The sequence below is a fragment of the Trichosurus vulpecula genome, chromosome 8 (assembly GCF_011100635.1).
Source record: "Trichosurus vulpecula isolate mTriVul1 chromosome 8, mTriVul1.pri, whole genome shotgun sequence".
NCBI lineage: Eukaryota > Metazoa > Chordata > Mammalia > Diprotodontia > Phalangeridae > Trichosurus > Trichosurus vulpecula.
The window spans coordinates 184,806,180-184,831,739 of NC_050580.1; the positions used below are offsets into that span (position 1 = coordinate 184,806,180).

At 37.4% G+C, this 25,560-nt stretch overlaps 1 protein-coding gene across 3 annotated transcripts in view; it reads left to right on the top strand.

The window, feature by feature from the left end:
* Positions 1-25,560, top strand: part of SLC12A6 (solute carrier family 12 member 6) — a 91,922-nt gene that overhangs the window by 5,501 nt on the left and 60,861 nt on the right. The window contains exon 1 of one of the 3 annotated variants that reach the window (XM_036735448.1): positions 13,104-13,268. The exons of the other annotated variants lie outside the window; for them this stretch is intronic. Coding sequence (XP_036591343.1) covers positions 13,148-13,268 — 121 coding nt within the window. The 5' untranslated portion in view covers positions 13,104-13,147. Of the gene's footprint in view, positions 1-13,103; positions 13,269-25,560 lie in introns of those variants that run through there. 3 annotated transcript variants of the gene reach the window in all.

Consider the following 25,560-nt stretch of genomic DNA (forward strand, 5'->3'; position numbering starts at 1 on the left):
CAAGAAGGAGATAGTAAAGACAGAAGACAAGATCAAGTAAAGACAGAAGACAAGATCATAAATACAAGAGAGTCCAGGACAAACCCTGGGAAACACTAAAGGGAGAAAAGGAGATGGATTATGAGCCAGCAAAAAAGCCTAAGGAGGAGAAGCCAGATGGGAGATTAGGGAGAGTTCTGTCAGAAACTGGGGGAGGGGAGAGTGTCCAATGTGGATGATTCTTTCTAGGAGTTTAGGAGTAAAAGGAAGGAGAGATTATGGAGTGATAGCTTGAAGGGATGTCAGGGTCAATCATGGATTTTTTCACATTTGTGTTAGTAGGGATAGAGACTGAAGATTTTCAAGATGGGATAATCAATGAGGCAAGCTCCTGGAGGAGATGGCAGGAGATTGGGATTCAGGACTCAGGTATAGTAGGAGGCTTATAGGAGAAGGCCCACCTCTTCTTCAGACAGGAGCAAAGGATAGGTAGAGATGTAAGGAGTTTTGAGGTATTGAGTGGGGAAGAAGAGACAACTCACCTTGGATCCTCCTGTTTTCTCAGTAAAGTAGGAAGAGAGGACATCTTTCGTTTATTTCTCAACCCCTTGCAGTGTGGCTTCTGACTTCATCACTTAACTAAAACTACTCTCTCCAGAGTTTATAGTGATCTCTTAATCACCATATCCAATGTTTTGTTTTCTGAGTTTTCATCCTTCTTGACCTCTCTGTAGCAAATGACAATGACCACTACTCTCTTCTCCTGGATACACTTTTCTCTCTGGGTTTTCATGACATTGTTCTCTCTTCATTCTCCTCCATCTGTCTAGGTACTACTTCTCAATTTGCATTATTTGATTATCATCCATGTGCCATCCCCTAATTTTGGGAGTCCCCAGGGCTCTCTATAGTAGTAACGTGCTCTCTCTCTCTCATTCTCTCTCTTTCACTGCCCTACCCCATCCATCCTTACCTGCTTCCATGAATTAAAATTATGATCTTTGTACAGATCTGTATATCCATTCTGGTCTCTTATTTGAGCTCCAGTCACACATGACCAGTTGCCTATTAGCAATTTTCAATGAACCCATAAGCACCTCATACTCAACATGGCCAAAATAGACAAATGATAGAAATACAGGCATATATGTTTCCCCAAACTCTCCTGTCTTCCTAACTTTCCTATTTCTATGGAGTCTAGCACTATTCTAGTCACAACGACTCTCCCTTACCTTCTGTGTTTAACCAGTGCCAAATTTTGTCATTTCTGTCTCCTTAATATCATTCATCTCTATTCCCTTCTCACTGTTCACAAGCTAATCACCATAGTTCTGGTCTTTATCACCTTTTACTTGGACTAACTGATCTCCCTGCTTTCAGCCTCTCCTCTCTAACCCATACTCCACATAACTGCTAAAGTGATGATAGTAAAGCACTGGAAGCTCCAATGACTGATTATTGTTTCTTGGATCAATTTAATAACAATTTTAATGATTAACATCTGTGTAGTGTTAACTGTGTGCCAGGCACTGTGCTAAGAGCTTTTTATAAATATTATCTCATTTGATCGTCACAGTAATCCTAGAAAGTAGATATTATTATTGTCCCCATTTTGCAGATGAGGAAACTGAGGCAAACAGAGGTTAAGTGATTTGCCCAGCATCACACAACTAGTAAGTATCTGAGGCCATATTTGAACTCAGGTCTTCCTGATTTCAGGCCACTGTACCACCAACCTGCCCAAATACAAAGTCTTCTATTTAAATCTCTTCACCATCTGGTCCAGCCTATCTTTCCAGACTTACTACTCCCTCCCCTCCAGACATTTTGCAACCCAGCCAAACTATACTACTTGCCATTTCCTTACACATGACATTCCACCTCCTGTTTCTATGCCTTTCTTAAATTAGATTTTTTTCCAATGATAATCTGCTTTTTCTCCCTTCTACCTCCTTCTTTACTCCATTGAGAAAGAAAGAAAAACAAAACTCCTGTTATCAACATCTGGAGTCAAACCAAACAAATTCTCATTTGTTCTCATTCTCATGTCAGGCCAAAAAAACAAAAAACATACAGACAAAACAACTTCTCAATGTTCACTCTGAGTACATTATCTCTCTATCATAAGGTGGGTAGTATGTTTCATCATGAATCCTTGGGAATTGTGGTTGGTTCTTGCATTAGACTCCCTAAATCTTTCAAAGTCGCTTTTCTTTTCAATATTCTTATAGTATAAATTGTCCTTTTGGTTCTGCTCATTTCACTTTGCATCAGTTTATATAAGTCTTCTCGGGTTTCTCTCAAACCATTGTCGTCTTCATTTCTTTCAGCACAATAATATCCTATCACACTCATAAACTATAACTTTTTCAACCATTCCCCAACTGACGGGTGCCCTCTCAGTTTTCATTTCTTTGCTACCACAAAAAAGAGTTGCTGGTAATATTTTTGTACATCCTTAGTTTGTTTTGGTTAGGACTAACCTTTCCTTTACTCTGCCTTTTCTCTCATTCCAGTCCTCCTCCATCCCTCTTTCCTTTTTCTCTTCTGTTTCCTTTTTGAACAAAATGTATTTCCGTATCCAATTGTGTGTGTATTCTTTCCTCCTTTGTCCATTTCATATTAGAGTGTCACCTATTTCCCCTACTCTTTCCTCATTGTATTGACTTCTACTTTTATACTCTGATTATGTGAAATAACTTTCCATAACCTTCCTCTTCCGTTTTTCTCCTAGTATATTCCTTTTCCATTCTTCTTTTAAACTCATCAGAACATAACAGAACCACTCCCACAATTAGACTCCTATGACTCTTTATGATAATATAGGGTGCTGAGGGGACACATATTCCCTTATTAGAGTATAAACAGTTTATCTTTGCTTCATACCTTTTGATTGTTTGCTCTTGAATACTTTTTTGTGTTTCTCTTGACTCCTGTGTTTGCTCTTCAAAGTTTTTCTGCAGCTTTGCTCTTTACATCATGAATATGTAATCTTCTGTTTCATTAAAGGTTCATTTTCCTGCCTATAGAATTATACTCAGTTTGTCTGTGTAAGTTATTCTTGGTTGTAAATCAATTCTTTTGTCTTTTGGAATATTGTATTCCCAGCTCTCCACTCCTTTATTGTGGTGACTGCTAAAATATTTTGTTATTCTGACTGTGGTTCCTTGGTACTTAAAAAGTTTTCATTTTAGGGTTTCCTGCCTGAGGTGTCCAGTTGATTCTATTTCTCCTATGACCTTTAGTTCTAAAAGATCTGGGCAGTTTTATGATTTCTTGAAATGTAATGTCTAGGTTCTTTTGGAGGGCATGGTTTTCAGATAGTCCATTGATTCTTAAATTGTTTCTCCTCAATCTGTTTTCCAGGTCAGTTGTTTCTACTATGAATAGCTTATATTTTCTTCTCTTTCAGTCTTTTGACTTTGTTTTTATATTTCTTGTTGTCTTATGGCATTTTCTGTTTGGTCCATTCTGATTTTCAGGGAGTCTCTTGACTAAGGTTTTATATCACAACAAGCATTTAATTCCCTTTCCTATTCTTTATTCCCTACCTTCCACTTCTTTCCAATTTTTTTACCTCTAGCATTCTCATTTATAAAAACATTTTAAACTCTTTTTTAAACTCTTCATTTCTTGTAGGAATTTGAATTTAACTTGTACCCAAACTGTATTTTTCTTTGAGGCTTTGCCTGTAGATGTTGTGACTTTGTTACCATAATAGCTTTTTAGGGTGAAATTCTTTTTTCTGCTTGGTCATCCTTCTAGCCTGCTTCTTGATTTTGGACTTTATGTTAGGTCCTAGCTCAGCATACTTCTAGAAATATCTGGGCTGACCTTTTGCCCTCTAGGTTCCTATTGCTGCTTTGTTGAGATACTGAGATACTTACTGTTATTCCAGCACCTCTAGGAAAGCTCAGGCTAGGGAAATGCAAGTTTTCAGGGTCCCCAGAGTGGCCTGATTCAGGACAGTCTGATTATTGCCTTCCTGGTCTGAGCTCTACAAGTTCCTAACTTGGGCTTAGGTCTGAGCAACAGACCTGTCAGCCTGCACTGGTTGGTTGGGTTTGAAGTTATAGTGTAGTGGTATTGGACTCAGCTACTATCATCCAGCTAGAAAGCTCTGCAGGTTCAGAGTTAAAGAACTCTAATCTTCTTTGGTGTAGGATTCCTGCCCTAGTCATTCCACTGCAGGCTTCAGAGTGGACTAGAAGCTGGAACTGAAACCACTCTTTGCTCCTAGAGGTCAGAGCCACACAGCTTCTGCTTGGTTTTGTCCTTGCTCCTTGCTCAGTAAACAGCTTTGGGCCTGCAACCACTTGTTACTATGGAGTACTTTCCACTATATGCAGATTCCCCTCCTTAGTCCACTCTGTATCTATGACCTGGAACTGAGTTTCAGTTTCCTTATCTGTTAAATGGAGATAGTTTATTAAAAAGTTTTATAAACCTTGAAATGCTATGTAAATGTCAACTATCATTCTTATTATAAGCTATCTCATCTTCTCATCTTTTTTGTTCAAGGACAATTCGCTATTCTAAAATTTTTCTCTTACATTTAATATTCTTCAGATTGTTATACTGGTGAATAGAAAAAGATTCTAGGGATTTTTTAAAGTGAATAACAGTATTATGATATAAGCTTATCATCTTTAGACTTACTGAAAGCATCTTCACAACTGCAGTAGCAGATAGGATGTCAGGGATGACATCTACCTTGTCCTGTTCTCATGTGGTTTTAATTTCTTCCAATAGGTCTCGGTATTTTGAAAGCTTTTTATTCCATCTAGTTTGTTGACTATTTATACTCGGTATGATGACATCTATTGAAAACATTGTTCTCAAATCTTTATGGATCAGTGTTATGTCTTGGTGGTTTGAGGCAAGAATTATGTCTTTATTAATGTCCCAGTTCCAATATAGGTTATTTTCTTGAGTTCTCATGGATATTTTAGGATCTATATTTGTAGCAAAGGAATTTTCTATTGTTTTATTGTCATTTTTAATTAGTGCAAATCTGTGATTTCATCCTTTCTTACTTCACAACAAAACCAATCTATGAGAAAACATTCCTCCCCATCACTTACAAACTGGCTATCCCAAGAAGATTGGTACAAAGCTTCTTACTAAGCCAAATCTGCTGTTCCTTTTTCCTATTTTTCCCAGCTTACTGACTTTGATATCAAATTTTTCAGTTCTAGTTGTGACACTGATATATTTGTCATTTAATTTATCAACATCAGTAGTCTCATGTTGTGAACAGATCTGAATAGCTTTTGCAATAAAGGGATCAAAGACAAATCCTTGATTCTTCTCCCTTTCTTTTTGAACCAGTTGCTTATGATGCTTCCTCAAGAGCTATCTGAGCTTTAATCAGTCCATTCCTCTAATATTTTGTCTTGTCTTTGTCTTTGCTTTGTTCTTTCCAGTTAGAAAGATCTATAATAAATTTGCATGGCAGGTAGGTGACAGTGGATAAAAGCACCAGGCCTGGGGTCAGGAAGACCTGGGTTCAAATTTGGCCTTAGACACTGTTTGACTCTGGGCAAGGCACTTAACCCTGTTTGTCTTAGTTTCCTCATCTGTAAAATGAGCTGCACAAGGAAATGGCAAATTAGTATCTTTTCCAAGAAAATCCCCAATTTGGTCACAAACAGTTGAAACAATGACAAGAACAAATATTAAGTTTGGATTTGTAGTAATAGTTTACTTCACTCTCTCTCCAAACTAAGTTATCCAGGTATGTAGACAACCTCATTTTGTAGTTACTGTATTGTGTTGTATACTGTGTACTGTGTACAGCGCCTACTTCATTGTGGGTGTTGAGTTAACATTAAAGCATTATTTAGCTAGTTTTATTCTAAAATTAATGTTCACATATTATATGCAAAATCACTAGCTATAAGGAGGTACTTTGTAAAATGTTTTTGTTTCTTGTGGATAGATTAGAGTTAGGCAAAGAGGAGAAGAAATCTAGTTTTGGATTCTCTTTACTTTGCATTTTACTTTTTAAGAAATATGTCCTTAGTTTTGACAACATTGCATAATAGTAGTTTATTACCATAAACTACTTGTTGTGTTTACTAGCTTCCTGTTTTTGATGCAGCAAATATTTTAGAAAAGGGGTCTCCAATGTCGTGCTTCAGTACACAACCTGACTGCAGCATTTGAAAGGAATTTTAGCCTCAATGTTAGCATTGTGCTACTCTTCAGTGGCAATAGGGGACAAGTTTAGGAATCATACTGCTTTTACAGAAAAATCTGAATAACAGTGAGCTATTAGCTCAGCTCAACTATCAGTGTTTAGCTACTATGCCACTTCACTGCCATATAGCACTGCCCTGGTTCTCATGAACAATTATATACACAACAGTATATACACAATCACAGATGAAAAATCCTCCATGCCTTGGTGTATACATTTATATACACATATCCCTATATGTATGTGTATATATATGTATATATACACACACAGACATATACATATTTGTATTTAATAATTATCTGGTAGCCAGCTTTCTGAGGATAAGTTAGGCTGGTCCTTGGGGAACCATTCTGTAACTAGACCTGCACTTAAGGCCTTTCCAGCTTGCCAGAGCTTATGTTCTATTGGCATAGCCTTTGAGAACCTCAGGGTCACACCAATGACACAATGAAATGATTACCAGAATGGCACCAGAATGAAGTAGAAAGTAACCATGTCACTAAGCTTTCAATTTGTTCTTCCTAAAGTGCAGTTCTGACCATGTCACACCCCTATTCAAGCCACTTCAGTGTCTACCCATCACCTTTGGAATCAAATAGAAAGTTCTCTGGTTTTTAAAGCTCTGCATAATCTGACCCCTTCCTACCTTACCAATCTTTTTACACCTTACTGCCCTCTGTGATCCAATGATACTGACCTCCTTGCTGCTCCTGGTACAGGACATTCTATCTCCTGACTCCAGGCATTTTCACTGGCTATTCTCCATGTCTAAAACTCTGTCCTTTTTCATTTCCTCCACTTGGCTCCCCTGGCTTCTTCAAGTTTCAGCTAAAGTCCTAATTTCTGCAAGGCACATAGTTCCTAGTTGTCCTTAATCTTAATACTTTCCCTCTGAGATGATCTCTAATTTATCCCCAATATATCTTGATTGCATATAGTTATTTGAATGTTTTCTTCTGTATTAAGATTGTGAGCTTCTTGCCCTACCTTCCCCCCACCAAAAAAAAAAAGATTGTGATCTTCTTGAGAGCAGGTGCTGTTCCCCCCCCTTTTGTATCCCCAGTACTTAGCACAATGCCTGACACAAAGTAGGCACTTAATAAATGCTTGTTGACTTAAGTTGGGGTCTTCTCCCTACCTAGCATTTCTATCCCACTGTGGTCTCTTCCTTTTCTTTATTAGAGGATTTAAGAGATAGGTTCTCAGCCTGTGTTCTTCATAGAAAAACTTGGGGATCACTGAGTTTTTACCATTACTAGGGTGGGAACAATTGTAAAAGGATTTCCTGTGAATTGTGTATGTAAGTACAGTCACACCTGAAATATTTTGTCTTTTATACCATATATATTTTTAAATTACATCAGTTTATGATTGTTGACATTCACAGTGGTTTGGGGTGTAATTTTAGTTTGTCTTGTTTCTGGATTTAGGCCAACAGCATCTTTTCAAGACTGGATGTGTCTAAACCTGTTCCTCCTCTTCATTATTTTTGTCAATTTATCTTATCATTCACTAGTACTCTCTGATACTAGAAGCTTTGATATTATGTTTGACTCTTCCCTCTTCCTCACCTTCCGTATTCCAGTCACCTACCAAGACTGTTTCCACAATCTCTCATATACATTTGTCACTTCCATTCTTTTCCCACTATCATTCTAGTAGAAACCTTCCATTTCCACCTTCCAGGGATATTCTATCAGATCCCACCTCTAATCCCTCACTACCTTTGTTTTCCTGTTCTTTGACATTGTCATACCACTAATAAATTGAAGCAGTTATCACAGTGGAGCGGAGGAACACAGACACTGCTACCAAATTTAACTCATATTACTCCCGTGCTTAAAATTCTTCACCAGCTCTTTATTGCTTGCCAAGTCAAGTTCTGACTGTTTAGCCTGGCATTCAAGGCTTTTGGAAGTCTGGTCTCACTCTATATTTTTAGCCTTATTTCTGGTAGATAAAAGTTAATCTGATGATGGAAAGATTATCTCTGAGGGGAAATTTACATTAAAACTCTAAGAAAGAAGAGCTTGCTAGGCAAATTAAAGTAAACAAAATGTACAGATAATCTGCTCTAAGGTTGAATACCAACAAAGATGTCAAACAGTACCTTCAACATCTGTTTTAAGTTAACGAATGGGCTAATTACAAATCTATATGTTAAAGCATTTATACCTCAGATTTATGGCTTAGCTCTCCATTCTTCTATTAGCTAATTCACGTGAATATAATGCAGTTTCATCTCTTTAAAAATATTCCAAAATTCTGTCGTTAGCCTAAGGTAAAGTGATAATCTCTATTATTAAAATGAATTTAGATTATTATAATTATGGAATGGAAGGAAAAGGACAAAACACTGTTGGACTGTTGCATCTTGAAGTCCCCTAAAGGTACTTTTTGTTTAAGACCCAAGGAAAACAAAAATAGGATATCTAGCTATCTTTTTTCCTCTTATTTTAATCCAGTTTAGGTTTCCTAAAGAGGAAAGATTGTGAACTACTTGAAGACAGGGACTGCCTTTCTTTATACCCTCAGTGCTTGTCACATAGTAGATACTCCATGCTTGTGGACTCGAGGACACTGCTTTATAAATTGTTACTGTTCCAGGGGTGGGGGAACCTGTGGCCTTCTAGGTCCTTGGGTTCAGCCTTTTGACTGAGTCCAAGTTTTATAGAACAAATCCTTTTATTAAAGGGATTTGTTCTGTGAAGTTTGGATTCAGTCAAAGGGCCATAGGGCCATACTTGAGGACCAAGAGGGCTACATGTGGCCTTGAGGCTGAAGGTTCCCCACCCTTGTACGTTTTCCAGTCATGTCCAACTCTTCCATGACCCCTTTTTGGGGTTTTCTTGGCAAAGATATGAAGTGGCTTGTTATTTCCTTCTCCAGCTCATTTTACAGATGAGGAAACTGAGGCTAACAGGGTTAAGTGACTTGCCCATGATCACACAGCTAGTAAGTGTTTGAAGTCAGATTTGAATTCAGGTCTTCCTGACTCCAGGTCCAGAGATCAATCCATTGTGTCACCCAGTTGCCCATTACAAACTATAAAGTGCCATAAATAAATGTGACTTGTTATCTACTGTGATAGATCTTGAAGTATTAAAATATGAACAACTTGGTGTGCCCTATGGGAAACTAGACAAATGTCTGGTATTATAATATCTTCCAATAAAAGGTTCACTCTCATAAATCCATAGAATTTCCTACAGCAAATGTTTTGAGTGGTATGGTTGGCATAGCCAAACAAGATTTTCTTTTTTTTTTTTTTTTCAAACAAGATTTTCAATCAGTTAAGTAATTTCAGTTACTTCCAAGATTGCCTAATTGCAAAATGTTTGTGGGTTTCGATGGAGTTAATCCTGTATTTTATGATGCAGGCTTATAATTCAAGGACTGGGTGGGGTTGAACGGGGAGTTTCCAGACCAATTTGGTGAGCTTACCAGGAGGTAAGCTTTAGAATCTTTGATTTTCTATACCTCTCCCTATATAGGGTGTGAACAGGCATTTTGGCAAAAGAGAATTTCTCATTGTTTCAGTGACTGGGGTTACCCTAAAATGAATTGGGTGATTTGGAACCACCCTTTAAACAAAAGGCACCTATAAAGGACTTCAAGATAGAACAATGCAGCCGTGTTTTGTCCTTTTCCTTCCATCCTATAAATGAATCAGTTGATTCAGACTATTGGGAGGACTTGGAGCCACCCTTTTCTGCTGGCCTTTAAGAAGAATTTAATCAAGAATTAGGCTGCTTTTTTACCTTTTCCTTTCCATTTTTCTTCTGGCAAAATTTCTAAAGATGGAGCAAAACAGTGTTATTGCCTCTTAACAACAGATAATGGAAGGGAGAATTCTTGTGCCCACCCCCACCCCATTGTACTGTATATGTGTTGTATGTCCATGAAGCCTAAGATTTCCTGCCTGCCTTTACTTTCTCCCTTTCTTAGCACAAGTCAGCAGAGAGCAAATTGGATAAAGGTAGGTTTTTTAAATGTTTGGGGAACACTAAGTTTCTCAATGAAGGAGAGGTGACTTTTTCTCCCTATAATCCATTTCTTCTGAGTTTGTGATTTCTTTCACAGAAGGAACAGACATGAGTCTAGGCTTCCATATTTGGTCTGAGGTACTTTTGTAGGCTCGTAGAATATGACAGTGTGTGTCTGTGTCTGTGTATCCGTGTGTGTGTGTGTGTGTGTGTCTGTGTGTGTGTGTCTGTGTCTGTGTCTGTGACTGTGACTGTGACTGTGTCTGCATCTCTGTCTGGATGGCTGTAGCCCCCAAGGGAGTTCTATTGAACAAATAAGTATCTCCTGCCTTTGAAAGGGGAAATGCCTTTTCTAATAAGTGCACATGGTAATCAACTCAAATTAGCATTAATGGTCACTAGGATTTATATGTGTATTTTAGATAACAGCAATTGTAAAAATAAAACAATTAGAGAAATCAAAATCCTTTTCTGGTGATGGCTTCCTCTTGTCTCCCTTCTTTTGGACAAGGGAAAACATAAAGTTAAAGGATTCTGTATTGGTGGCTTTTCCCTGGAGTAGGAGTTCTTAACTGGGGTTCCAAGAAGTTATTTTTTTAAAGATATTTTGATAACTCTTTCAATATATTTTGTTTCCTTTGTAATTCTGTGTTTTAAACATTCAGTAATTTAAGAACCCTGGAGGAGAGAAAGCTAAGTGAGAAGAGTCAGCACCTTGTGTTCTGCCAGCTCAGGTGGGAGTCAGCTGTACAGTTTATCACCTTGTCTTCCAACTTACACTTGCTATAGTACCTCACTACATATGCTGCCTACCATTCCTCCCAGCTGATGGTATCCTCTATAACATCAATGTGTTCTAGGGACTAAGAGGTTTTAATTTCCAAGAATGGTAGCCCACATAAACAAAAGTTGTTTCAGGTTCTCAATCATTGAGTGGAAAGGGGTCCTGAGACCAAAAGGTTTCATAACCATTCCTCCACTTGATGCACCCAGCATTCTTCTCCTTCTCACAGACCTTTTCATCCTCAAGGTTTTGGGCAAAACCATGAAATTTGGGGAATACTGGCTAAACTACCCAGCCAACAGACCTATTCCCATTCTCCACAAAACTTCCAAGCACAGTGCCTCAATAAGCTTGGTAAAAAGATGGACTACACATGTGTAGACTCTAGGTTGGGGTGGAAGTAAGGTTACATTTGCAATAAATCTCTCACTACAAACCATGAATTGTCTCTTTGTTTTTCTTTCTAAAAACTCTTGAACTTGTTAATATCCTTATAGCTAGCTGGGCTGAAGGATAAGACACTAGAAATATCGTATTCAAAACTCACTCTCAAACCTTTGCCTATAAATTGTTATGCCAGTTGTGATAAATTGATCAAAATATTTGGCTTAATCTTAGTACAGTAGTTACAGAAGATATACATAGGAAGATGACCAAAAGTGCATTTGGTTCCAGACTCTAAAGTTTAGTCCAAAAGTGAAACAGTTTAGTAACATAGGTTTACAGATTGATGACAAACTTTTTTCTATACAAGTATAGGCATTAAAAGTCTAAAATTTAAAACCTTTAAATTTCCTGACTGCTGGCTAGCATAAGCTTGCAATTAAAGTATAAACCTGAAGTAATTCCTTTTCAATATGGGGTAGAAAAGTATTGGCTTTTTGGAGCTGGAGGGCTGCTTCTTAGAGGTTTTTCAGATACTATATATTCCCTAATGCAAAGAATGCCTACTAATTACATCATCAAAGTGGACGTGAACTCTAAGCTCAATTTATTTAGCATACCAAGTCAAGGTGCAAAGAGCTGGTACTGGGTAATAGAAAATCTGTCATAAACTGAAGATATGAACTTAGAAATTACACAAAATTTCCTGAACTCGTATGTCAAGGATTGGCACCAATTATTTCTTTAACTCGGTACTGAAGAAAGTTAAATACCTCTTAATGAGGGAAATTTCCATGAAAACATAAGAAATTTAAACTCTTTGACAGTATAAAACTGATATGTGTACTTATACTTTGAGAAAATATTTTTTCATTCTGGATATACTGATCAAATTTGTAAGTTTAAGGAGGGTAGGAACTGTATCTTAAATTTTTGTGAAACCTAATCCCTAACCCCCATCCTCAAATTCTAGCTCAATAACTTTGTTCAACTCAATAAATATTTTTTGAGTGAATGAATTAATGATTTTAGTGTAGCAGAGAGAACTGGACTGTGTCAGGGCACTTGGGTTCAGATTTTGCCTCTGACATTTTACTAGTTTGTGACCTCTGTCTAGTTACATTACCTCTAAAGCTTAGTTTCCTGATCTACAAAATGGGGACTATGGACCTCACAGGGTTGGTTTGAGGAAAGGACTTAACTCAAATGAAAAGGTTTAATGTGAGTTGTTATCATGATGCTAAATATAAGATTCTGGCAAGCCCTCCCTAAAATGTCCGTTCTGAGAGATATTAATAGACTTACCTTAAAAACTAGGACCTATCAGGTCAATGTACAAAACATTCTTTTCTGAATAGTAGACAGAGGGCATGAAGTAAACTACCTCCTCATTTTCCCATCCTGAAAGTTTTTATGAGCAAAAATTGGTACCATGACCCAAAGGGTACAAACAATACTAAATCAGCTGTTGGACCGACAGTTTCACGAACCTTGCCCTGTCACCTGTTTTCAGGTAGCCCAGGGAAAGTGGCTAACTTGGTCTCTTCAGTTCTACTACTTAATAACAATAAGAGGTGGAGTGCTTAATCCTTTTAAGTGACAGATAAACACAGGCGGAAGGCGTGTCCTCTCATCTCCCCTCCGCCCCTCTGGGGTTGTAGGTCACATGAGCGGAGAAGACTTCCCCATTCCCTGTCCCAATCTCCACCAGTTATTGTGCGAAGTCCTAAAGCTGGGTAGCAGAGAAAAGTGGCACTGGAAGAAGGGCAACAAGAAACCCAAAGCAACTGAAAAATCTGAGTCCGAAAAATGCCTCAGTTTACAGTGACTAAGGTAGAGGACCCAGAGGAGGGGGGAGCAATTTGTGTCAGTCCAGAAGAGCCCAGCCTGGTAGAGGTGAAACCCCGGATTCAGGATCCCTGTGAACCAGGTGAGCGAGGGAGTGGGGGAGCACACCCTTTTCGGGCTGGAGATCGAGGGTGGAGAGTTCCCAGGTTGCTCATTGCATTGGGTAACAGGGGTAGCTAAAGTGACAGTGTGAACTAAGACCCTTCCACTGTCGGATCCGCATTAAGGCACATAGAGGCTGTTGTCCTGTTTTTTAATACTCATCTGTTGCTTCTCCAGATTTTTTCTCGTTTTTTTCTTCGCAAGATGTGTGCCACCTGCTTTTAGAATTGTAAACCAGTCGTTAGCACCAGCATGCGTGATTTTCGAACACAAAAAATATGAAAAGAGCAGCCTGTGTGTTGATGTTGCATGTAATGTTGAAATTTTGCTCATAGACATTATAGTTATCTAGTAACAACTTTAACCAAACTACATGAGGGCATTAAAACTTAACAGCTTATTAAAATATCACAGAACATGGTTCAGTAGTTTACTACCTTGGACTTTGAAGCAGCCTCTAACTTTAAAAGTTACTTATATCTTTCCTGGCTCGGTTTACCAATTGCTGAGTATTGGAGGGAACAGCTAGCTAGTGAAGTAGTTTAAAAATGATTTGACGAAAGGGCAGAAATGTAACAAATGCCCATTGTGGTGGTTGTACTTTATATAACAAGAGCTTAGTAAATATTTGATTAGGGTGATTGCCTCTGTTATTAATTTTTACTACAAATAGCAACTCTTAACTATTGCTACAAAAATGATTTCCTGACCGCCCTACCAGATTGAAACCATTGCTTGACTGTACTTGGTATTGAATATTCCCATTCAGAAGCATCTTAAAAGTTTGTGAATTTCCTAAAGTATCAGGACTTCTCTAAGGCAATGAGACAGACTATGTAAATGGCTTTTCAGGGTCTCTTCCCATTCTGTGATTACGTGATTTTGATGTTTCATCTTTTAGAAAGCGCCAGGACAATAACTGGATAGAATAGACAAGCATGGATAGGTTGTGACCTGCAGAGCAGGGGGGAATACATATATCAACTCATACATCCATTGGTATATTGGCTCAGCTGCCACAGAGTGTAATTGCTCCCTAGTTCTTATGGATTTTTGAAGATTCTTATAAAAGGGAGTCATTCTGTTGTGTCTGACTTCTCTTGACCGGGTGGAATGGCACGCCATTCTGATGTAATTTTTTTTTTTTTTGGCATTTTAATACGATCCACGAGGTTTTCCTGGCAAAGAGATGGGAATGATTTGCCATTTCCTTCTTCTCCAGTAGATCATCTTTTATCAGTACTCTCCACTATGACCTGTGCCCCTGGATAACCCTGCAAGACAGCTTATGATTTCATTGAACTACATAAGCCCCTCCACCGTGACAAGGCAGTGATCCAGGAGGGTCTCTTAAAGAGAATATGGCTTAATCTTTTTCTGTGAGGGGAAAGACTAATGCTAATTCAGGTCAGTTATTGTTGGAAATATGATGGAAGATATTAGAATCATTAGTCTAAGAGGTTATTCTCATTTCATTTAAAATAGAATTCATTGAATAACCAGACAGAATGATAAGAAACTTAAGGCAGCTTTCATCTGCTTTGAAACTGAGCCTGGTACTCTAGTATTTCAGCTAAAAGAAGCTGTCCTTTCATGCTTATGTCTTAGCCTACACCTGATGAATGTGTTCTACTTTTAGATATTAACCCTTTAATGCAACATTGTCCATTGTTTTTGTTGCTGTCTATATTAATTATACAAAATGGAAACAAGTTCATTCTTTCACATTCTTCATCTCATTTTCTCTCTTAGGCATGCTCTTTCCCATGATCCCAGTTTTACCAGAGGAGGGTTCCTAGCTCCAGAATATTTGTAGGAAACTAAGATTAGAAATGTTTTAATGTCATAGCAGGTTACTACCCTGGTGTGTTATGTTGTCTCTAGCTCTCCCAGCTAAGATCCTATTGCTAGGAAATCTGCTAAGGGCTGCATTACACCTCTAATCTATGTGATTATCAAAGAGGCAATCAGTTTCTGAGGAAAGACAGAAGAGGAGTATCTCAGCTTCCCAAAAGAATTCCTTACATGTACATAATATTTTTAAGATTTACAAAGTTTCTTTATAATGACTCTGAAGTAGGTACTAAAGGCGTTATTATCCTCATTTTACATACAAGGGGATAAGTGAGTTCCCTAAAGTAATAGAGTTAATAAGAGGCAGTAAAGACAGGACTTGAAACTAGATTCTGATGCCTAGCTCTCATAATCTTGACTTGGTTGGTTTTGTTGTTCTGTGGGAGCATATTGTATAAGAGAGATTGCAGATAAGGCTAGTCACAACTAAGGACTTACATGATCAATAATGTATTCTCCAGCCCCTACTATGCACAAGGCACTGTGCTAGGCCCTATGGGAGATAAATAGAACATGTGGGATCCAAAAGGTAAGATAAGGACCTTTGCCTTGATGGAGCTTAAAATCCAGTTGGGAAGACAGGACAAATAAATAAAAATATAACATGTTTTCTTGTATTGTAATTTGATAATTGATTATAGAATAAAATGTTTAACTAGGATATGAATGGCTAATTATTTATAATGACATTCATATGGTGCTTCAATTTTATACAATGCTTTTCTCACCATAACCTTGTACTAAGTACAAGTTTTATTCACATTTTACAAATGAGAGAACTTAAGCCCAGAAAAATAAAATAACTTACTAAAGATTTTGGCTGTTAAATGGTAGAAACAGGATACCAGCTTTGATAAAGGCTTAGAACAGGCATTTTTAGCCTGGGGTCTGTGGATAAATTTCGGGGGAGGTGTCTATAAACTTAAAAAAAAAAAGATTACATCTTTATTTGCACTAAACCCTAACTGGAATTTAGCCTTTGCATCCCTTCAATTGTGAACATAGGCAACAAATGTTACTGTGAGAAGGGGTACATAGGTTTCACTAGACTGCTGAAGGTATCCATGACACAAAAAAGGTTAAGAACCCCTCGCTTAGAGTCGTGGACCTAGAGTCAATCTAATCCAACCCACTTATTTTTACAACTGAAACCTACAGAGGCAGAATTTGAATCCATATCCTCTAATGCCGGAACCAGTACTTTTTTAATAGTACCATCATGTCTTCCTTTGAGGAGGAAGAAGGAATAAGAATTCATATAGCATCCGCTATGTTTCATGTGCCGTGCTAAGCAAACTCCAAATAAATGACCAAAGAGCCATAGAGGTTGTGTACCAACTGTTAACTCCAACTGAACAACCAGAGGTTATACCAAAAGCTTTGTACCTACTATTAACTCTGAAAAATAAAACCAAATCATTCATAGAGGTCATAGGTAAAAAGCCTTCTTTGTTCTCTTGGAGGAGGAAAATTAGCCACGGGTGCAGGAGGAGACCCAAGGTAGTGGGGCTAAGCCTTGATGCTTATAGTTGTGGCTAGGCAAAGAACTGAGCAGTGAGGTGTAGCCATAGCAGTGAGGGGTTACAGCAACAATGAGGCAAGTTTGCCTAATGAAAAAAAAGTCTATTCATAGCAGGGCTTCATAACTCAAATTCATATGGGACCCATTATGTATCAGATGCTGTGCTTAAGCGCTTGAAAAAAAAACCTAATATCTCCTTTAAACCTCACAAGTCTTCAGGATGAGTGCTATTATTATCCGTATGTTACCGTTGAGGAAACTGAAGCAACAGAGGTTAAGTGACTTGCCCAGAGTCACTCAGCCAGCAAGTGTATGAGGCTGGATTTGAACTTGGGTCTCCCTGACTCCAGGCCCCAGCATTTCATTTACTTCACCACTACCTATCTCTGATCTTTGAGAAAAGCATATTATTTTCTCTGATTCTCTTTTATCTCTCGTTTGGTCATGAACTCCTACCAAAACAAAGATCCAAAAGGCAATTTCTTCTTTGTTCTTCTAATTTGTTTTTGATGTAGGAAATATTTGTTACAATCATTTGTTTTTCATTTTCTTTTCAATAAGGATAGAGAAGATGGGAGGGAAAGAAAATAAGTGCTTGTTAATTTAAAAAACTTTAAAAAAAATATGCTGTAAAAAATACCCAAGAAAAATCTATATAAATCCTAGTTTTTCTTTCAATAAATATCCCCAAACAAATCAAAATAATGAAACGGTTTTGAATTTCCCAGGGTTCCCACAAAGTTTTCTACTAAATAATTTACATTTCTCTTGCTTTTTAATGTTTGCAGAGGACTCTCCTTCCAGCTACCCCATGAGTAACTTGTGGTTTTCTAATTCAGTAATGGTACCACCACATTTTATGGATTATCTATTTTACCTAGAGTACAGAGCTTGTCTGTGGATGATAAAATTTACACATGACTTCTCCCTGTTCTCTTGAAGCTTACTGTTTAGTAGGGGAATAAGTTATCATTACATATTTAACAAAATACAATTCAGTAAACATTTACAGAAAACTGTCCCTTCACTCAAGTAGCTTATATTTTTTCTACCAGATGGCTCTGATAATTCAACCTGAGAGTTCTCCTGATATTCATCCTTCAATAAATACTTACTAGGCACTGTGCTAGGTTCTGGTTATGAAAAGAAAAACTACCCACCCCTAAATTTTAAAGCAACCTCAGGATTCTGTGAAATGAAGGTAAGAAGAGAGTGCATTCCAAGTGTGGGGGACAGCCGTTGAGTAGGCCCTGAGACAGGATTCAGGGTGTTCAGGGAACAGCTACCAGGCCACTTTAGCTAAAATATGCAGTGTGAAAAGGTAAATGATATGGAATAAATGTGGAAAGTTAGCCTGGAGCCAGTTTTAAAAGTTAAACACAGGAATTTGTATTTTTTCTTAGAGAAAAAAGGAAACCCTTTCACAACATGACTAATGTTGGAAATGTGTTTAACATGATTGTACATATATATCCTATGTCAGATTGCTTGCTGTTTTGGGGAGGGGGGAGGGGAAAGAAAAAAATTTAGAACTCAAAATCTTCTAAAAATGAATGTTGGAAACTAAAAAAAAAAAAATTTAAAAAAAGAAAAAAGGAAACCAGAGCTTTTTTTAAATTTCTAAGTCTTATTGCTGTATTTTGTTTTTACATTATAAACACTTAGATTTTCTTTACTTCATGAGAGGTCTTGTAACAATGTAAAAAAATTAAGGAAGACTAACTGTATGGACCTTATCTGAAAAGTGCATGCAATATTCCACATCTGTAGTTTCACCCTAAACCTCTCTCCCTTCCACTACCCCACTTCCAGAGAAAAGAAAAACAAATGCTAAGTAACAAATATGCATTGTCAAGCAAAACAAATTTCACAGTTGGTCGCATGCAAAAAAATGCCTCTGTACCCAAAATTTGTCACCTCTTTGTCAAGAGATGAACAATATGTTTCATCATTACTCCTTTGGAATTGTGAATGATTATTGTTTTGAGCACAGGTCTTACCCTTTCAAAATTGTTTGTCTTACAATATTGTTATTATATAAATCAGGGCTGTCCAACCTTAGGTTTTTCTTGAAACAATAGACATTATATTTTGATTTGCCATTTTAGTGAGAGCTGTGCGGTAGCTAGGCACTATGCGGCCACATTTTGGGCAGCTCTGATATAAATTATTTTTCTGACATTCTGCTCATTTCATTCTTTTTCATTTTATAAAAGTCTCACAGTATGGCTCTCATTGTACATGGGTAACTCAAAGCATTCCCACCCCTGTAGCATACTTTAGAGTTGCTTTTATAACAGAGTTAACTATGTATGTCCATTTTAGTCCAAATACAATGCTGTAAGTGTCATAGGTAATTCTTAGAATATTATGGTTCTGTCTGTAATGGTTAGACAGTTAAAATGCTTCTGAATTCCTCTGGTAACTAGGGGTTAGACAGGTTTGGGCTGCTGGCATAAATGTATGCATTAACATTTGAATTAAGTTACTTGAAGAAAATATTCTTTCAGAGATTGACCAGAGTGAAAGAATATATATTGGAGGGTAATTAGCTCCACTAAGCACACGCTAGCAAAGGGTCTATAGTATAAGAAGAATGCAATAAAAAGAATACCATAAGCATTTGTGCTTTGTGTTTTAAATTTTATTAAATCCCTTCTACATGCTAGCCTTTCACCTAAATACACAGAGCATCTAGTTGTGTTTGATCCTTCTAGGAGCTTATGTTCTAAAATAAATGAAGTACTCTTTTTCATGTGGACTATCCAAAAAGAGATTAAAATAAAAAAAGGGCACTTATGGGAACCAGACCTGTAACTAGAATAGGGCCTCTAGCACTTTGTCTCCAGCATGCTGATATGGAAGTGAGACACTTCTTCCCTTTGTAGTCCTCCCCATTGTGACTTAAAGGTGTCACTGTCAGTTGTCCCTACTCCTCACATGTGGCACTGGGCCACCACCCCCAGGATCCCATCGTCATAATTTACCCCTCTCCTAATGTCTTCCCCTGTCCACCACATCTTCCTCTTCCCCTTTCACCTCCTTCTGATGTTCAAGGGTCATGGGCTTTGCCTTGGGGCCTACCTCCTCGTCCTAGCATAGCTGAGCTGCTGCTAGATCTATGAGGACCATGGCTTTCATAGATGATACCTGCAATTAGCTATGATGTTGGTCTTAGCCTTCAGAGGTAGGATCCTAAGGCGTTCTCACAACCCAAATGAATTTCCCACAGAATTCCTTCTTAGGGTTTTGAGGAGAAATTTTGTATGAATAATGTAAAATCCTAAAGCCTAAATCCTTTACCCTAGTTAATAATCACAGACTTTTACCAATACAACTGGCAATGCCATTTAAGAGTGCTAGAGGTATGGAAATCTTTCCTAGAAGTCCCTGACTCCCTTTAGGGCCATCAAGAAAGGTATGGTCCTCTGTCCTTTTTTTCAACCTTGCCAGATAGCTATAAGAAAACTTCTTTAAGAAATTTAACCAATTCTTCAATAGAACCATAAACTCTAAAGCTGAGAGAAAACTCAGAAGGCATCTAATCCAACTGGTACCTGAACAAGGATGCCCCTCTTTAACATGTTTAATGAGTCAGCATACCTTTGCTTTTGTTGTGGTGGAGAGAACACTAGATTTGGAGTCAAAGGACTTGGTTTCAAATCTTGGCTATATTTACCATCCACACAACTGTTCGCAAGTCACTTAATTTCTCTGAGCCTCAGTTTCCACATGTATAAAATGAAGAAATTGGATTTTTTTCTATAGAAGTCAAGACACTTTATGATCTCTAAGGTTCTTTCTGGTTCTAAATCAAATGATCCTTATTGTGGAAGCTTCCGTGTCTTGGTAAGACCCAAAATATACACTTTTTTCACATGTGGTCTTCTTTTGCAGATCTAAGTTGTTTTTAGTTTAAGAATATAAAAATATATTCCTAAAGTTTGCTATGTTAAATTTTGAATATAGTTTAAGCAATAACTAACCAAATATTAAGCTTTTAAAGTATTTTAAGTCCAAAGAAACCTTAGAGATCCTAACTCTCTCATTTATAGATAACACCAAGGCCCAGAGTTAAGTGACTTTCTTAAATATCTAACATTTTTGTACAAATGGAACTACAAGCTGACTTCATTTTAAAAATTGTTTTATTGATGATTTCTTTTATGTTTTCATCATTTTTTTCCTGAATATATTCTTCCTTCCCATGTGATACAAACAGTTCAACAAAATCAAAACATCAGCTGACTCGACGTTATGCAATATTCCACCCCCTTAATTTTCCTACCTCTACAAAGAAAGAAGGTGAATTTTCTTATCTTTTCCTTTTCTTTCTTTCTGTCTCTTTATCTCTGTCTCTCTTTTGCTCTTTCTTGCCTTCCTCTTTTTCCTCTTTTCCTTCCTTCCTCCCTTCCTCTCTCCTCTTCTTAGGTTACCTGGCACAACCCCTCCCCTGCCTTGAGGAGCTGCAGCTTAGAACTCCTGAATTCAGGAAATCCACTGGCCCCAGCTTTTCTTGCAGCAGGGATTATTGGCCCTCACCACAAGAGATATAGTTTCTCAACTCTTCTCCAAGCCTAGCATGTTAGATTTCTTTGTTTTAGTGGGGCAGAGGGGAAGGAAGGTTTAAAGTTAATGAAAAAGAGTCAATAACTGGAACAGAAAAATAAACCAACAAGCATTTTTTAAGTAGGTACTATGTACCAGGCATTGTGCTGAGCTCTGGGAATACCAAAACAGAAGTGAAACAGAAGATGAACCCACAACACTTACAATAAAACAGCCTTTCTGGGCTTAGTGCATCCATTGCTTGAGTTAATCAGTCTCATTCTAAGATAATGCTGAATTATGGTGGGTTGGGTTTTTTTTTTGTCCTTTTTATGGAGTCCTGAAAGTTGAAGGTTTACCTAGATTAAAAAGAAGTGCCTTGGTTTAGTATTAGAATAATAGTAATAATAGCATTTAGAGAATGCTTTAAAGTTCACAAACCATTTTACGTATGTTATCTCGTTTAATCTTCACAACACGAGGTAAGTACTATTATCATCCTATTTTATGGATGAATAAATGGGTTGAAAAAGGTTAAATGACTTATCTAGGGTTATACAGCTAGGTAAGTTTCTGAAGCAAGATTTGAACTCAAATCTTCTTGACTCTTAAGTCCAACAAAACATAGACTTAATTTCTTTCACATGTTGCTGAAGAAATTTGAAACAAGAAGACTCAGACTATGTTGTTCAAAAGCTCTGCCAGTGTATTGCAGAAGGGAACCCCAGACTGTATTTCTTGACTAAATAAGCCAAAAAATAGTCTGAAACACAGATTGGTACCTTTCTACCATTGAGTCTTAAGCGTGCTGCCTGTTTTATAATCCAAATGACTTTAGTAGCAATGCTGTCATCGCATTTCTGATGTAAATCTTTTGATCTCAGAGATTTGCAACAATGTGGATCGAAGGATCAGAAAACATTCTCCTATTTTAATAAGGTCTTTTACTTGGCTTTATTCTGTACTTATAAGGAGAAATGCACTTAATTTTTCAGATTTTGTTTGGATCATCTGGGAAGAAATATTTGACAGTATAATATATGATTCTTATGCAGTGATTGCAATATATTATTTTATATTAAAATCTTCAATGATATTTTTAAAGATAATTTTGGAGGAATGAAGGCTGCTTAGCAATATGAATGCAATTTTTATTAATGATATTTTAAAAATCCGTGTTTTCCAGTTGGTGAGGGATAATGTCCTTGTAAAAATTCAAAAGATAAGTGGAGTTTTTTAGCTATATTTTTCTAAGCTGTTCCCCCACCCCCACCTTCACCCCGTGAGCCTTCATATTTCTACTTGACTCAGGAGTTCATTTGTTCGACTTGCAATTTTGCCTTGCCGCAGCCAGACAATGCTGCTTATCCTCTGTCATTAACTTCTTGGCTTCTACCCCAAGTCTACTATTTGCAACTTTCTCTGTTTTCAAGCCTCACTGATCTTTCATCTTCTCAAAGATTTAGAATACTAGGTAAAAGCACCTTGGCTATATTCTCTCTACACCTTGACATAATTCTCAATTATTCTGCAGCTGTTTTTCCTTACTTTTCCTGTTGTTTCAGCAGATGTGGTCTACTCAAAAACTAATCTTTTTATCTTGCTCTTTTTCTGTCTTAACAACATTGATTCCAAACCTTCTTTTTTGTCTTGTCTGTCCCTTGTTACTGTCTTTTTTCACTTTCCCTTATATTGGTAGGATATAGGAGGAGGGGTGTCTTTATTTGTCATCTGTCCCTTCTAACTACTGTTTCACTTTTTTCTTTCCTAGCTAGACTCATGGTTCCTTACTACCTTAACACACATGCCCCTCAAAAAAGTTTCCATCCTCTTTATTGGAACTGCTTTTTTCCAGATTACCAACAGATTCTTAGATACATTTGGTTTGTGTTTTTTTCCTCAGTTCTGATTCTTGACTTTTGAACTTCTTTGAACACTGATGGCCAACTCCTCCCCCATTATCGTGAATTTTTTTTCTCCTGCAGCTTCTTTGATGTTACTCTGCTTCTTCTACCTTTCCCCCTTTATATCTCTATTTCTAACCAGTCATCCTTACAGGTTCTTCTTCCTATCCCTTAACGGTGACAACCCCCCCAGGTTGCATCCTTTTCACCATTCATTTTACTGATTCACTCTTTTGAAAAGCTCATCTCTTCTCTTAACCTTGCATGGATAACTTTTGTGTCTTCATGTCATCATTGTTCTAGTCGCTTACAAGATATTTCTACTTGGATCAATCAGTCAATGAGCCTGGCACTTTGCTAAGTGCTAGGGACACAAAGAAGCAAAAGCAGCTCCTGCTCTCAAGGAGTTTATATTCTAATGGAAAAGGTGACATATCCATAAATCAGTGCTTATGAGATACGTACAGAGTAGATAAGAGTTATTAGCCTTAAAAGGGAAGGAACAAGTAGCTAGGTAACTGGGAGGTGGCACTTTAGCTGAGTCTTAATGGAAGCTACGAATTCTAGGAGGGAGAGCATTCCAAGAATCAGTAACAGCCAATGGATGCAGAGGCACAGAGCTGGGAGATGTAAAGTCGTATTTGAGGAACAGCAAGTAAGCCATCATGTATCACTGGATTGTAGAGGATGTAAAGGGAGTAAGGTATTAAAACAGGAAGATAGGAAGAGGCCAGGTTGTGAAGAGCTTGAAATGTCGAAGTTAGTTTGATCCTAGAGGTAGTAGGAAGCCATTGGAGTTTGTTAAATAGAAAAGTGACGTGGTCAGGCATAAAGTTTAGGAAAATTACTTTGAGAACTATAGTGCATAAGGTAGTATAGATAACTTCATTTTACATGGTAGAAAAATAAAACTCAGAAAAGTTAAGAGACTTGTCTGTGGTAACAATGGTTAATAAAATGACCTAGCACCGTCTGAACCTAAAATGTTGAAAACTCTACACACACAGTGTCTTCCCTTGAAAAGGCATCCTTTGTATCTCTCCATTCCTTGTAATAATAGCAACATCACCCTCCATCTTGCTTTCTGTGAGTTATTTTGTACATATTTTTCCTTGTCTCCAATACCTAGACTGCTGCAACAGACTGATCTTCCCATCATCCTTTCCCTCCATCTCCAGGCCTCTTTCCCCTATACTGCTTACTACTTCTCTTGTAATAAGAGAGGATCAGTATAGTTCTTTAGGAGGTATTTTTAAGATCTTAACATTTAGGTCATTTCTAACTGCTCTAAAACAAACTTCTAGGTGATAGTTGAAATATAAGCCTAAAAGTCACGCAGTTTTTAAAAGTTTGCGCATCAACATTACTGTGTGAAAAAGAATATTTTTGTGGTTCCATACATGTTCCTTCAGTGTGCTTCAGATTTATAATTGAAAATATTTTTCCTAAATGACAAATGTGTTCAGAACTTTGAAATTTTGCATGTTTATCTATATTTGCCAGTTTCTCAATCTCCACATTTAAATCCAAAAATACAACTGCAGTTTTCCTACTTGAAACAGCATCACTTGAAATGTCTTGTAACTGAAAATAATACTGTTGATTTAAACTGAGATTGAATTGTTGTTGTTCTTCTTCTCCTTCTCCTTCTCCTTCTTCTTCTTCATTTGCTGTTTGAAGAGTAACCATGGCCATTTCAGTAATGAACAGATGTTAGTTGAAGGCAAGCAGGGAACAATCATACTAAAGAAGAGGAAATGCTGTTAGTATTGCTTTTATGTCAAAGAATTTAAAACTCCAGGGGGTTAACATGCATCTTGATTCTAGCTAAATGATATGCTTTTGCTGCCATGAAATTGGCCTTTCTGCTAGCTAATAGGAATTTTGAAAAGGAAATATCAGTTATATCCTAATGTAACCCAGTAAATTAGATTTAACTGTGAAAGAGAGCTTCTGACTCAAATAGTGGAGACTTAATATGTTGGCCTCCCTTGTTTTCCTTTTGGATAGCAGCCAGCCTTTTGTTCATCTGTCTTATTGCTGTTAGGTGGGAAAGATTCATTAATCCATGTGGGGCTGTGCTTTGGCCAGGTATTATCACCAATGTTAATAAACAAGGAGATAAGAAGGAGGAGGGTTGGAGAGAGAGGTGGGAATAATAAGAAAGGTGAAGTTAAGGAAAGCTAGATGCTCTTGAAATTTTGACTCATCTTTTCTCTTGGTCTTAACATTCCCTAATTATGACTCCTCAGGATACTTTCCTATAATTTACAGTAAGAATGCAGTACAGTATGATTTGCTGTGTAGGGAGTCACATGGAAAAGGCTACATACCCCCTTTCAGCTCTAAATCTAAGATGCTAAGTTTTATCTCCTACCAAAAATTTTTCTTGAAGTACTATCATTTTCTACAACTTCAGCTTTATGGCAAAGTACAGTATATTG